We start from the raw sequence: 13,419 nt of genomic DNA on the forward strand, positions 1-13,419 counted from the left end.
GGGGAGACAGAGAGAGTGAGGGGGGGGGGGGACACAGAGAAAGTGAGGGGGGGAGGGGAGACAGAGAGAGTGAGGGGGGGAGGGGAGACAGAGAGAGTGAGGGGGGGGGGGACACAGAGAAAGTGAGGGGGGGGGGGAAACACAGAGAGAGTGAGGGGGGGGAGGGGAGACAGAGAGAGTGAGGGGGGGAGGGGAGACACAGAGGGTCCTCCCACCCAGGGTCACATGTCTTCAACACTGAGTGACAATGATCTAATATAGGTTCTTGACCAAAGGAAACAGATGGATGAAGACGTCTGCAGCAGAGTGATGTAAACACCCGCCACCCCTCTGCTGGCTGGGAGGTGGTACAATCCTCCTCTCCATTAGAGCACTGGCAGACACACACACACACACACACACACACACACACACACACACACACACACACACAGCACAGCTTTGAACTGACCACAGCTGGTCTGGGCTGGGATTCACACCGGACCGGGTCAGTGTGTGTAGGCCTGGCTGGCAGGTTGTGTGCGTGTGTGTGTATGTGTGTGTGTGTGTGTGTGTGTGTGTGTGTGTGTGTGTGTGTGTGTTGACCACAACTAGCCTAGCAGCACTGGGATTTGTATGACAGCACATTAGCATTGAGGCTGAATGGAGCAGTTGGCTGGTTGACACACACACACACACACACACACACACACACACGCAGAAAACAGTAATATTCCTTCCTGTACACCTGAGAGGGTCTTTTATGTTTGGTTTTGGCATTGTCAACATCCCTCATGTCCACGGTTCCTCCCCCAGCACCCCCCCACTTACACTGACGCTCCTGACGGTCACACTCTGGACTCTTCTGGAAGTATTTAGGAGTTATTTGTGTTAGAATAAATATAAATATTTAATAAATATTGGTGAACCGTTCTCTACCATGTTTTGGTCCACTCTTTGTCGTGGCCTAGAGTCTATATGCAGCACTGAGTGTCTGAGGCCGTTCCTCACTCCACTCCACGCATTACAACAAGCCCGTCCTCCGATTCCTACCTCCACCAGCCTCCCCTGAGTGTGAGCACCAGGTGTTTGGAGGGAGATAATCCATGTAAGTCTTTAATGCAGGAGAGGGAGGAGGGGGTGGGGGGAGGGGGGAGGGGTGACTGAGAGAGCTAATTGTAGCCTGGTAATCCTGTCATGGCCCCCACCTCCTCCTCTTCCTCCTCCTCCTCTTCCTCAGGCAAAGAGAGAAAGGCCAGGGGAGAGAACTCCGCCCTGCTGTGTTCACTCTCTGAGGCTGGTCGACGGGGCTACCTGGACTAGAGTACCCGGACTAGAGTACCCGGACTAGAGTACCTGGACTAGAGTACCCGAACTAGAGTACCCGGACTAGAGTACCTGGACTAGAGTACCTGGACTAAGCCACCTGTACTAGGATACGTGGACTAGAGTACCTGTTCTAGGCTACCGGGACTAGACTACCTGTACTAGGATTACCTGTTCAAGGCTACGTGTACAAGACTACCTGTACTAGACTACCTGTACTAGGCTACCTGTTCTAATCTACCTGGACGACCCTACTGTACCTGAAGCTCACCTGGGAGGATTCTCTGTAGAATGAGGCTTGGCCCCCCAGCTGTGCTCTCACCTGCTGTCTGAAACACAACATTCATCATGGGAGAAGTTCAGAAGGTAACTCATCACAGCCTGATGGTCTTTGGGTCTGGTGGGAGGCTGAGTTCAGGGTTAGGGTTAGGGTTCGGGTTAGGGTCAGGGTTAGGGTTAGGGTTAGGGGTACAGTGACCCTGTATATAACCCAGTACCACTTATACAACTTATCAAATAAATAAAATAAAGAGTTACCAATATTTGTACTTCATAATCCTCATAATTGCTTTTGTGTCTATCTTTAGTAATGACTTGTGTTCACAAAAGAAGATTCACCAGTTGCAAGTTTAGCAAATGAGTTGCATTCATTCTCAGATTGAGTTGAATTATTGCAGATCTTGATTCACATATCAAGTTACATTCTTGCAAGTTTATTTGCAACGACTAAACTGATTATACAGGTGCAACTCATATTTTACATGTGCAAATCACACCATACATGCTGACATACTTATGCCATCAATTTACCTCCATAGCCTGTGTGTGTTTCAGGGGTTGTTTAAAGCCTTGTGTGTGTGTTTCAGGGGTTGTTTAAAGCCATTTGTGTGTGTGTGTCAGGGGTTGTTTAAAGCCTTGTGTGTGTGTGTCAGGGGTTGTTTAAAGCATTGTGTGTGTGTGTGTGTTTTAGGGGTTGTTTAAAGCCTTGTGTGTGTGTGTTTTAGGGGTTGTTTAAAGCCTTGTGTGTGTGTGTGTCAGGGGTTGTTTAAAGCCTTGTGTGTGTGTGTCAGGGGTTGTTTAAAGCATTGTGTGTGTGTGTGTGTTTTAGGGGTTGTTTAAAGCCTTGTGTGTGTGTGTGTGTGTTTTAGGGGTTGTTTAAAGCCTTGTGTGTGTGTGTCTTAGGGGTTGTTTAAAGCCTTGTGTGTGTGTGTGTGTTTTAGGGGTTGTTTAAAGCCTTGTATGTGTGTGTGTGTGTGTGTGTGTGTGTGTGTGTGTGTGTTTTAGGGGTTGTTCTCGGTCATCCAGAAGCTGAAAGGAGGAGCCGAGCGGGAGCTGCGTATTGTCCTGCTGGGATTAGACAACGCAGGCAAAACCACCCTGCTGAAGAAACTAGCCTCCGAGGACATCAACACCATCACTCCTACACAGGTCAGGACGTGTGTGTGTGTGTGTGTGTATGTGTGTGTGTGTGTGTGTGTGTGTTATGTCTTCTGTCTGTCCGTCCGTCCGCCCGTATGTATGTGTGTGTGTGTGTGTGTGTGTGTGTGTGTGTGTGTGTGTGTGTGTGTGTGTGTGTGTGTGTGTGATGAGTGTGTTCATGAAACCACAGAGACGGCAGGTGGCCATGACAGGATGTTACAGCAGAGATGATCTACTTCCTGTCTCAGAGCTGGCACTGCGTCAGAATTACTGACTCTGAAGCGCCTTCCTGTCAACACCAGGGGAGGCTGGGGGAGGTAGAACACCAGGGGAGGCTGGGGGAGGTAGAACACCAGGGGAGGCTGAGGGAGGTAGAACACCAGGGGAGGATGGGGGAGGTAGAACACCAGGGGAGGCTGGGGGAGGTAGAACACCAGGGGAGGCTGGTGGAGGTAGAACACCAGGGGAGGCTGGGCGAGGTAGAACACCAGGGGAGGCTGGTGGAGGTAGAACACCAGGGGAGGCTGGGGGAGGTAGAACACCAGGGGAGGCTGGTGGAGGTAGAACACCAGGGGAGGTAGAACACCAGCCCCATCGATAGCCCCATCAATAGCCCCATCAATAGCCCCATCAATACCCTGATCAATAGCCTGATCAATAGCCCCATCAATAGCCTGATCAATAGTCTGATCAATAGCCCCATCATTAGCCTGATCAATAGCTGCCATTGTGGGCTTGAAGCCAAGACCTTCGCCCTGCATTTACATTTACATTACATTTATGGCATTTAGCAGACGCCTTTATCAAAAGCAACTTACAACAAACAGATTTGTCTAAGTAAGTGAATCATCTATCCATCAGTCATCATAAGACACAGTAATCTATGGTAGGACCAGGAGCCATAGGCAGTCACAATGCTAGAAGAATTACTTAAAAAAATATATATATTTACAGTTGAGAAACTGTACAGGGGGGTAGTGGGGGTGGAGAGATCTTCAGGAGGGACTGTTAAGATGTAGCCTTTAGAGATGGGTCTTCAATCTACGGTGGAAGATCGGTAGTGACTCTGCAGTCCTGACAGCAGTGGGAAGCTCATTCCACCAGCGGGGCGCCAGGACAGTGAAAAGCCGTGACCGAGTAGTGCGGCTGCTGCATCCACGTAGAGGCGGCGGTGCCAGGCGGGCAGCCGAGGTGGAAGAGCGGAGTGATCGTGCAGGGGTTTGGGGGCTAACCATTGCTTGCAAGTAGGGAGGGGCTGTTCCCTTTGCCGCCCAGTAGGCGAGCACCAGGGTCTTGAATCTGATGCGAGCTGCTACTGGGAGCCAGTGAAGGGTGCGGAGGAGAGGAGTGACATGGGAGAATTTGGGGAGATTGAACACCAGACGGGCGGCAGCGTCTTGATGGAGAAGTCTTGGAGAGGACAGGCTTTCCCTGAGAGGAAGAGCAGCTCAGTCTTGTTAAGGTTGAGCTTGAGGTGGTGGGCTGACATCCAAGCAGAAATGTCTGCAAGACCCAGAGACACGTGTTGCCACCTGTGAGCGATCCTCTCCACGTCACCTGGTAAGAGTGATCAGCCAGGTAGGATGCAAACCATGAGAGTGCAGAGCCAGAGATGCCCAGTTCTGAGAGGGTGGAGAGAAGGATCGGGTGGTTTACTGTGTTGAATGCAGCAGACAAGTCCAGAAGAATGAGAACAGAGGAGAGGGAGGAAGCTCAGCAGAGTGGAGGGCCTCTGTGACAGCAAGAGCAGTCTCAGTAGAGTGGAGGGCCTCTGTGACAGCAAGAGCAGTCTCAATAGAGTGCCCAGCTTTAAAGCCAGATTGGTGAGGGTCAAGGAGGCTGTTCTGAAGGAGGTAGTGAGACAGCTGGTTAGAGACAGCACGTTCAAGGGTTTTAGATAAGAAGGAGAGAAGGGATACTGGTCTGTAGTTATGGACAGCAGACAGGTCAAGAGTTGGTTTCTTGAGAAGAGGCTTGATTCTGGACCTAAGCACCCAACCTGCTCACCCCGAGATACAGACGCATGTTCCCATTGTTGATGTCACAGAAAACCACCAATGTTTACGTCTGCTGTACGTACGCCTCCATCGTCTGCGAGGGGAACTGCCCACGCATGACGTTGTGGGGAGGAAGTGGGTTCGCTGCATAAGGAGGTTGACTTGCAACCCAAACATTGCTGGTTCGAATCACACTTGGGACACTAGTTTTAGTTTTTTGCTTTATCTTGTAATTCACGACATCAAGCGTATGTAAACATAAGTCCTGAGGCATGAACAATCAGAACATTCTTACATATGAGATCAGGTTGTAAACATAAGTGGTATCCTGAGGCATGAACAATCAGAACATTCTTACATATGAGATCAGGTTGTAAACAGGGTGGGACTAAGTTCCAGCGCCAGGTTCAGACCACAGTGGAGAGGGCGGTTGTTGATGACCTCACCAGGGTCAGGAGAAGGGTCAGTTTAGGCCAAGTACCGCTGTACTGGGGAAGCTGGTGGAGGTAGAAATCGGAGGACGGGCTCAGGTCCAGGCCAAGTATGCCGCTGTATCAGGGGAGGCTGGTGGAGGTAGAAATCGGAGGACCGGCCGAGTAGGCCGCTGTAGAGCACATGCAGTGAGAGGCTGGCAGCCATGTCAACAGACCAACACAGCATCCTCATAGACCTCAACACAACAAACGTTTTGGTTTTTAAAACTTTGACTGATCCAGGTTAGTCTCTGAGATTGAGAACTGGTTACCTGGGACCTGACAGGCAGATCTCTGTAAAGCATGGTTGTAGTAGCAATGTAGCAGTAGTAAGGTTAACTGGTTTTCTCATGACCTGACATGTATGTCAACAGAGGATTAGGGTTAGTGTTGGTTTCAGGGGAGGCTGCTGGAGGCGGAAATCGGAGGACGGGCTCATTGTAATGCACAGAGCAGAATGAGGAATGGTATCAAACACACATGGATGGAATGGAACTCTCTCTCTCTCTCTCTCTCCCTCCCTCCCTCCCTCCCTCCCTCCCTCCCTCCCTCCCTCCCTCTCTCTCTCTCTCTCTCTCTCCCTCCATGCCATCCCCCCCTCTCTCTCTCTCCTCCCTCCCTCCCTCCTTCTCTCTCTCTCTCTTTCACCATGTACAGAATGGCTGAATTACACAATATGTGTAATTCCCACGTGTTTGATACCATTCCATGCATTCTAACGAGGCCGTCCTCCGTTGTCCGCCCCCCCAGCCTCCCCCAGCCTCCCCCAGCCCCCCCCAGCCTCCCCCAGCCCCCCCCCCCCAGCCTCCCCTGGTTGGTTCAGATGGTTCAGATGGTTCAGATGGTTCAGGAGATGCAGGCCATTCTCACAATAGAACATCCAGTCTCAGAATAACGACAAGGTCATGACTTTAATCCCAGAGTTGAAGATTACTGAACCAGGAAGTAGGGGAGGAGGAACACGCAAGGCCAGGCTAATTCTAGCTGGTCAGAGTTTACTGCAGATCGTTGGACCTTTCCTCTCAGGTGTTCTTCTGGCTCCTCAGAGGAATGTGGTTACACTTCAAATCAAATCAAATTGTATTTGCTGTAATTGATATCATGAATTGCTTTGGAAAATCTCGATCAACAACAGTCAACAACAAATCAACAAATCAACAAATCAACAATACAATATAGTATAGATAATCTAGTAATAATAAACCAGTGACAGTAGTAGTGCATCAGGGTGTAGTGTTAGTAGCAGCAGTAATGACTGTAGTAATAACAATAGTAATACAGTGTCAGTAGCAGCAGTAATGACTGTAGTAATAACAGCAGTGATACAATGTCATGTGTGTGTAGCAGCAGTCATTGTCAGTTGTCATAGATCAGTGTCCCCTTGCTCTTACACTCTTACACATCTGAAAGGGTTCTAAAAGGGTTCTAAAAGGGTTCTTCATTTGTCCCCAGAGAGGAACCCTTTGAAGAGCCCTTTTGGGTTATATGTAGACCTCTTTTCACAGAAGGTTCTAAATGGAACCCAAAAGGGTTCTTCAAAGGGTTCCCCTATGGGAACAAATGAAGAACCCTTTTAGAACCCTTTTAGAACCCTTTTTTCTAAGATTGTACCCTCCCTATTGAAAATGAGTGGAAAACAACATAAACCCTGACCTGAGAATGACATTCCACATCCTAGGAGCTGTGCTCAGGCTACTGGAGGGCACAGGGGAGGCTGGTGGAGGTAGAAATCGGAGGACAGGCTCATTGTATACTATGTTTGATACCATTTCTCATTCCATTCCATGCATTACAATGAACCCCTCCTCTGATGTCTACCTCCACCAGCCTCCCCTGTCCTCTGATTCCTACCTCCACCGGCCTCCCCTGACCTCTGATTCCTACCTCCACCGGCCTCCCCTGTCCTCTGATGTCTACCTCCACCGGCCTCCCCTTAGTTCACTGTAACAGTACCAGAGTACACAGTGGAACCAACAAGGTAGCGATGTTCTGTGACATGTTCCTTGTGTAAACATGTTGTCCAGCAGCCAGTGTCTCAGCGCTAAGGGGGAAACGTGTTCCAGATCTCTGTCCCTTCCACCTGGAACGAGCTTCAAAAGGTCCTGAAATTACAGGAGCTCCTCCCTTTAAATGAGCGAGGCTAAACAGTATGATATGGGGGGGGGGGGCTAAACAGTATGATATGGGGGGGGGAGGCTAAACAGTATGATATGGGGGGGGGGCTAAACAGTATGATATGGGGGGGGGGGAGGCTAAACAGTATGATATGGGGGGGAGGTTAAACAGTATGATATGGGGGGGGGAGGTTAAACAGTATGATATGGGGGGGGGGGCTAAACAGTATGATATGGGGGGGGGAGGCTAAACAGTATGATATGGGGGGGGGGCTAAACAGTATGATATGGGGGGGGGGGAGGCTAAACAGTATGATATGGGGGGGGGGAGGCTAAACAGTATGATATGGGGGGGAGGTTAAACAGTATGATATGGGGGGGGGAGGTTAAACAGTATGATATGGGGGGGGGGAGGCTAAACAGTATGATATGGGGGGGGGGAGGCTAAACAGTATGATATGGGGGGGGGAGGCTAAACAGTATGATATGGGGGGGGGGGGCTAAACAGTATGATATGGGGGGGGGGGGCTAAACAGTATGATATGGGGGGGGGGAGGTTAAACAGTATGATATGGGGGGGGGGAGGTTAAACAGTATGATATGGGGGGGGGGAGGTTAAACAGTATGATATGGGGGGGGGAGGTTAAACAGTATGATATGGGGGGGAGGTGTAAATGTTTTCACCCCTGGTCGTACTTCCTTTCCTCAATCCAATGTGTTCATTTAAATGTCTGTTTTAAACTGTAGTGTTGGTGTTGTGTTTTATACTTTGTGTGCTGCTATTTTGGCAGCTCTCTGTTGTAAAAGATTGTTCATCTCAATGAGACCAACCTGGTAAAACAAAGGTTAGATAAATAAATAAATAAATAAATACAAATGTTCACATAATTACCTGAGGGAAACTTTCCTAGCCTCTCTGTCTAAACTAGTACCAGGTGAAGGCTAGCAGTTAGCAAGCCTCTCTGTCTAAACTAGTACCAGGTGAAGGCTAGCAGTTAGCAAGCCTCTCTGTCTAAACTAGTACCAGGTGAAGGCTAGCAGTTAGCAAGCCTCTCTGTCTAAACAAGTACCAGGTGAAGGCTAGCAGTTAGCAAGCCTCTCTGTCTAAACAAGTACCAGGTGAAGGCTAGCTGTTAGCAAGCCTCTCTGTCTAAACAAGTACCAGGTGAAGGCTAGCAGTTAGCAAGCCTCTCTGTCTAAACAAGTACCAGGTGAAGGCTAGCAGTTAGCAAGCCTCTCTGTCTAAACAAGTACCAGGTGAAGGCTAGCTGTTAGCAAGCCTCCCAGTCTAAACTAGTACCAGGTGAAGGCTAGCTGTTAGCAAGCCTCCCAGTCTAAACTAGTACCAGGTGAAGGCTAGCTGTTAGCAAGCCTCCCAGTCTAAACTAGTACCAGGTGAAGGCTAGCAGTTAGCAAGCCTCCCAGTCTAAACTAGTACCAGGTGAAGGCTAGCTGTTAGCAAGCCTCCCAGTCTAAACTAGTACCAGGTGAAGGCTAGCTGTTAGCAAGCCTCCCTGTCTAAACTAGTACCAGGTGAAGGCTAGCAGTTAGCAAGCCTCCCAGTCTAAACTCTCAGAGGACAATGGAACTTGATAAAACATTAAGAGTTTGTTCTGCTTCCTGTTTCCTGTCCGCAGGGCTTCAACATTAAGAGCATCACGTCCCACGGCATGAAGCTGAACGTGTGGGACATCGGAGGCCAGAGGAAGATCAGAACCTTCTGGAACAAATACCTGGAGAACACAGACCTGCTGGTGAGTTAAAGGTCCAGCATGTAGTTGTGTGTGTTGCTGCCCCCGCTGGCCACATTGAACATCTGCTCCGTTTTCTAACAGTGCTAAACATGTGCAGGTCCTTGTAAACAAAGCAAATGTGAAATCGGTACGTAAAGGCCTGTGTCCTATCCTGTGTCCTATCCTGTGTCCTACCCTGTGTCCTATCCTGTGTCCTACCCTGTGTCCTACCCTGTGTCCTATCCTGTGTCCTACCCTGTGTCCTACCCTGTGTCCTATCCTGTGTCCTACCCTGTGTCCTACCCTGTGTCCTATCCTGTGTCCTACCCTGTGTCCTACCCTGTGTCCTATCCTGTGTCCTACCCTGTGTCCTATCCTGTGTCCTACCCTGTGTCCTACCCTGTGTCCTATCCTGTGTCCTACCCTGTGTCCTATCCTGTGTCCTACCCTGTGTCCTACCCTGTGTCCTACCCTGTGTCCTACCCGACACCAGATTCACACTTTGTTTAGACTAGTGCAGCGATCTTCACTGCATGTTCTTCATCAGGTGATCTCATTCCTTGACGGCTACTGATTGGTCCTCTGTGGCTCAGTTGGTAGAGCATGGTGCTAACAACGCTTAGGTTGTGGGTTCGATTCCTGCTGGGACCATATATACTGAAAAATGTATGCACTCACTGCAATGTAAGTCACTTTGGATAAAAGCGTCAGCTGAATGGCAGATATCATATATATATACCAATTTATTGCAGCCGTTTAGCACTATTTTAAAGCTAAAATCTACAAACTGGACCTTTAACTAATGATTGATAGATGGTTGGTTAGTCAACTCTAATGGTTCCTGTTGTGTGATTGGTTGATTAGCCAACTCTAATGGTTCCTGTTGTGTGATTGGTTGATTAGCCAACTCTAATGGTTCCTCCCCCAGCCTCCCCTGGTGTTCTACCTCCCCCAGCCTCCCCTGGTGTTCTACCTCCCCCAGCCTCCCCTGGTGTTCTACCTCCCCCAGTCTCCCCTGGTGTCCTACCTCCACCAGTCTCCCCTGGTGTTCTACCTCCCCCAGCCTCCCCTGGCGTTCTACCTCCCCCAGCTTCCCCCAGCCTCCCCTGGTGTTCTACCTCCCCCAGTCTCCCCTGGTGTCCTACCTCCACCAGTCTCCCCTGGTGTTCTACCTCCCCCAGCCTCCCCTGGTGTTCTACCTCCCCCAGCCTCCCCTGGTGTTCTACCTCCCCCAGCCTCCCCTGGTGTTCTACCTCCCCCAGCCTCCCCTGGTGTTCTACCTCCCCCAGCCTCCCCTGGTGTTCTACCTCCCCCAGCCTCCCCTGGTGTCCTACCTCCCCCAGCCTCCCCTGGTGTCCTACCTCCCCCAGCCTCCCCTGGTGTCCTACCTCCCCCAGCCTCCCCTGGTGTTCTGCCTCCACCAGTCTCCCCTGGTGTCCTACCTCCACCAGTCTCCCCTGGTGTTCTGCCTCCCCCGGTGTTCTACCTCCCCCAGCCTCCCCTGGTGTTCTACCTCCACCAGTCTCCCCTGGTGTCCTACCTCCACCAGTCTCCCCTGGTGTTCTACCTCCACCAGCCTCCCCTGGTGTTCTACCTTCATCAGCCTCCCCTAGTGTCCTACCTCCCCCAGCCTCCCCTGGTGTCCTACCTCCACCAGTCTCCCCTGGTGTTCTACCTCCACCAGCCTCCCCTGGTGTTCTACCTTCATCAGCCTCCCCTAGTGTCCTACCTCCACCAGCCTCCCCTGGTGTTCTACCTCCACCAGCCTCCCCTGGTGTTCTACCTTCACCAGCCTCCCCTGGTGTTCTGCCTCCCCCGGTGTTCTACCTCCCCCAGCCTCCCCTGGTGTTCTGCCTCCCCCAGCCTCCCCTGGTGTTCTGCCTCCACCAGCCTCCCCTGGTGTTCTACCTCCACCAGCCTCCCCTGGTGTTCTACCTCCCCCAGCCTCCCCTGGTGTTCTACCTCCACCAGCCTCCCCTGGTGTTCTACCTCCCCCAGCCTCCCCTGGTGTTCTACCTCCCCCAGCCTCCCCTGGTGTTCTACCTCCACCAGTCTTCCCTGGTTCACCTGTACTGTCTTCTTCTCTGTCCTCCAGATCTATGTGATTGACAGCGCAGACAAGAAGAGGTTTGAGGAGACAGGACAGGTGAGGTCGTCATGGTGTTCACGTGTTCACTGACGTATCATTGATGTTTTGGCTGTATATGTGTTACACTCACTCACTCACTTACTCACTCACTCACTCACTCATTAATTAATTAATTAATTAATTAATCCATCCCTCCCTCCCTCCCTCCATCCCTCCCTCCCTCCCTCCCTCCCTCCATCAGGAGCTGTCTGACTTGATTGATGAGGAGAACCTCCAGGGCGTTCCAGTCCTGATCTATGCTAACAAGCAGGACCTGGCCACCGCCTCTCCAGCCAGTGAGATCGCTGAGGGCCTCAACCTCCACACGTACCGTGACCGGGAGTGGCAGATCCAGGCCTGCTCTGCTGTATCAGGGGAGGGGGTGGAGGTAAGGCCTAACTCCTATCTCCTAGCCCCTAGTTCCTAGCTCCTTGCCCCTAGTCCCTATCCCCTATCCCCTATCCCCTATCCCCTATCCCCTATCCTCTATCCCCTATCCCCTATCCTCTATCCCCTATCCCCTATCTCCTTTCCCCTATCCTCTATCCCCTATCCCCTATCCTCTATCCCCTATCCCCTATCTCCTTTCCCCTATCCCCTATCCCCTATCCTCTATCCCCTATCCCCTATCCTCTATCCCCTATCCCCTATCCTCTATCCCCTATCCCCTATCTCCTTTCCCCTATCCTCTATCCCCTATCCTCTATCCTCTATCCCCTATCCTCTATCCCCTATCCCCTATCCCCTATCCCCTATCCTCTATCCTCTATCCCCTATCTCCTTTCCCCTATCCTCTATCCCCTATCCCCTATCCCCTATCCTCTATCCCCTATCCCCTATCCCCTATCTCCTATCCCCTATCCTCTATCCCCTATTCTCCTATCCCCTATCCCCTATCTCCTATCTCCTTTCCCCTATCTCCTTTCCCCTATCCCCTATCCCCTATCCCCTATCCCCTATCTCCTATCCCCTATCCCCTATCCCCTATCCCCTATCTCCTATCCCCTATCCCCTATCCCCTATCTCCTTTCCCCTATCCCCTATCCCCTATCTCCTTTCCCCTATCCCCTATCCCCTATCCCCTATCTCCTATCCCCTATCCCCTATCCTTTATCCCCTATCCCCTATCCCCTATCTCCTTTCCCCTATCTCCTTTCCCCTATCTCCTTTCCCCTATCTCCTTTCCTCTATCTCCTGGCCTCCAGCTCTTCTGACCTTTTGTCGATCTGCGAGGATGGGAGGATCTGGGAGGATGGGAGGATGGGAGGATCTGGGAGGATGGGAGGATGGGAGGATCTGGGAGGATGGGAGGATCTGCGAGGATGGGAGGATCTGGGAGGATGGGAGGATCTGGGAGGATGGGAGGATCTGGGAGGATGGGAGGATGGGAGGATCTGGGAGGATGGGAGGATCTGGGAGGATGGGAGGATCTGGGAGGATGGGAGGATGGGAGGATCTGGGAGGATGGGAGGATGGGAGGATCTGGGAGGATGGGAGGATGGGTGGATGGGAGGATCTGGGAGGATGGGAGGATCTGGGAGGATGGGAGGATGGGAGGATGGGAGGATGGGAGGATGGGTGGATGGGAGGATCTGGGAGGATGGGAGGATGGGAGGATCTGGGAGGATGGGAGGATGGGAGGATGGGAGGATCTGGGAGGATGGGAGGAGTGAGTGAATAGAGAGCTGAAACAGAGCAGTGGGTAGCAGAGACATGCTGTGTCATCTTGTTGACACCAGGGGGCGACTGGAGGGAAATGTTCACACAGTGGGCCGGTCCTGCCCTGTATCTGCACCTTTAGTTGTCGTGTGTGTGTGTGTGTGTGTGTGCGCCTTCCTGGCTGTGTGTAATGTTATTTGTGGTCCTCCAGGATGTGTGTAACAGTGTTTGTGGTCCTACAGGATGTGTGTAATGTTATTTGTGGTCCTACAGGACGGCATGGTCTGGATCTGCAACAATGTGGTGAACAAGAAGAAAGGTTCCGCTGACAAATGAGATGTTTTCTGATCCTCTGTACATATCACCCCAAACACCCGGGAGACTGGCCGACGCAGAAATCGGAGGACGGGCTCATTGTAATGCACGGAACGGAATAAGGAACGGTATCAAACACACATGCATAACAATGAGTCTGTCCTCCGATTTCTACTTCCGCCAGCCTCCGTTGATGTCAACACTGATTTAGTGGTGACGAAGTTTATTGAAAACGTTCCAGAAACACAGGACAGACCAACGGCTCTGGGCTCTGTC

General features: G+C 51.3%; 2 protein-coding genes across 2 annotated transcripts in view; one reads left to right on the forward strand and one right to left on the reverse strand.

Annotated features, from left to right (window-relative positions):
- The window catches only part of LOC310824645 (CCR4-NOT transcription complex subunit 6-like), a gene marked incomplete at its 5' end in the record, with an annotated part of 8,497 nt that extends 6,849 nt beyond the window's left edge, over positions 1-1,648 (reverse strand). Inside the window, one exon of the mRNA XM_083697903.1 lies at positions 1,577-1,648. Coding sequence (XP_083554029.1) covers positions 1,577-1,648 — 72 coding nt within the window. The remainder of the gene's footprint in view (positions 1-1,576) is intronic.
- A 5-nt stretch (positions 1,649-1,653) lies between these two features.
- On the forward strand, positions 1,654-13,164 carry LOC310824646 (ADP-ribosylation factor-like protein 3; the record flags this gene model as incomplete). The annotated part of the gene is made up of 6 exons (XM_083697904.1): positions 1,654-1,671; positions 2,590-2,733; positions 8,946-9,062; positions 11,137-11,187; positions 11,372-11,557; positions 13,102-13,164. The coding sequence occupies 6 exons, from the start codon at positions 1,654-1,656 to the stop codon at positions 13,162-13,164; spliced, it is 579 nt and encodes a 192-aa protein (XP_083554030.1).
- Between the last annotated feature and the right edge of the window lie 255 nt (positions 13,165-13,419).

This window comes from Argentina silus, assembly GCF_951799395.1.
Source record: "Argentina silus genome assembly, contig: scaffold_164, whole genome shotgun sequence".
In the NCBI taxonomy this organism is placed as follows: Eukaryota; Metazoa; Chordata; class Actinopteri; order Argentiniformes; family Argentinidae; genus Argentina; species Argentina silus.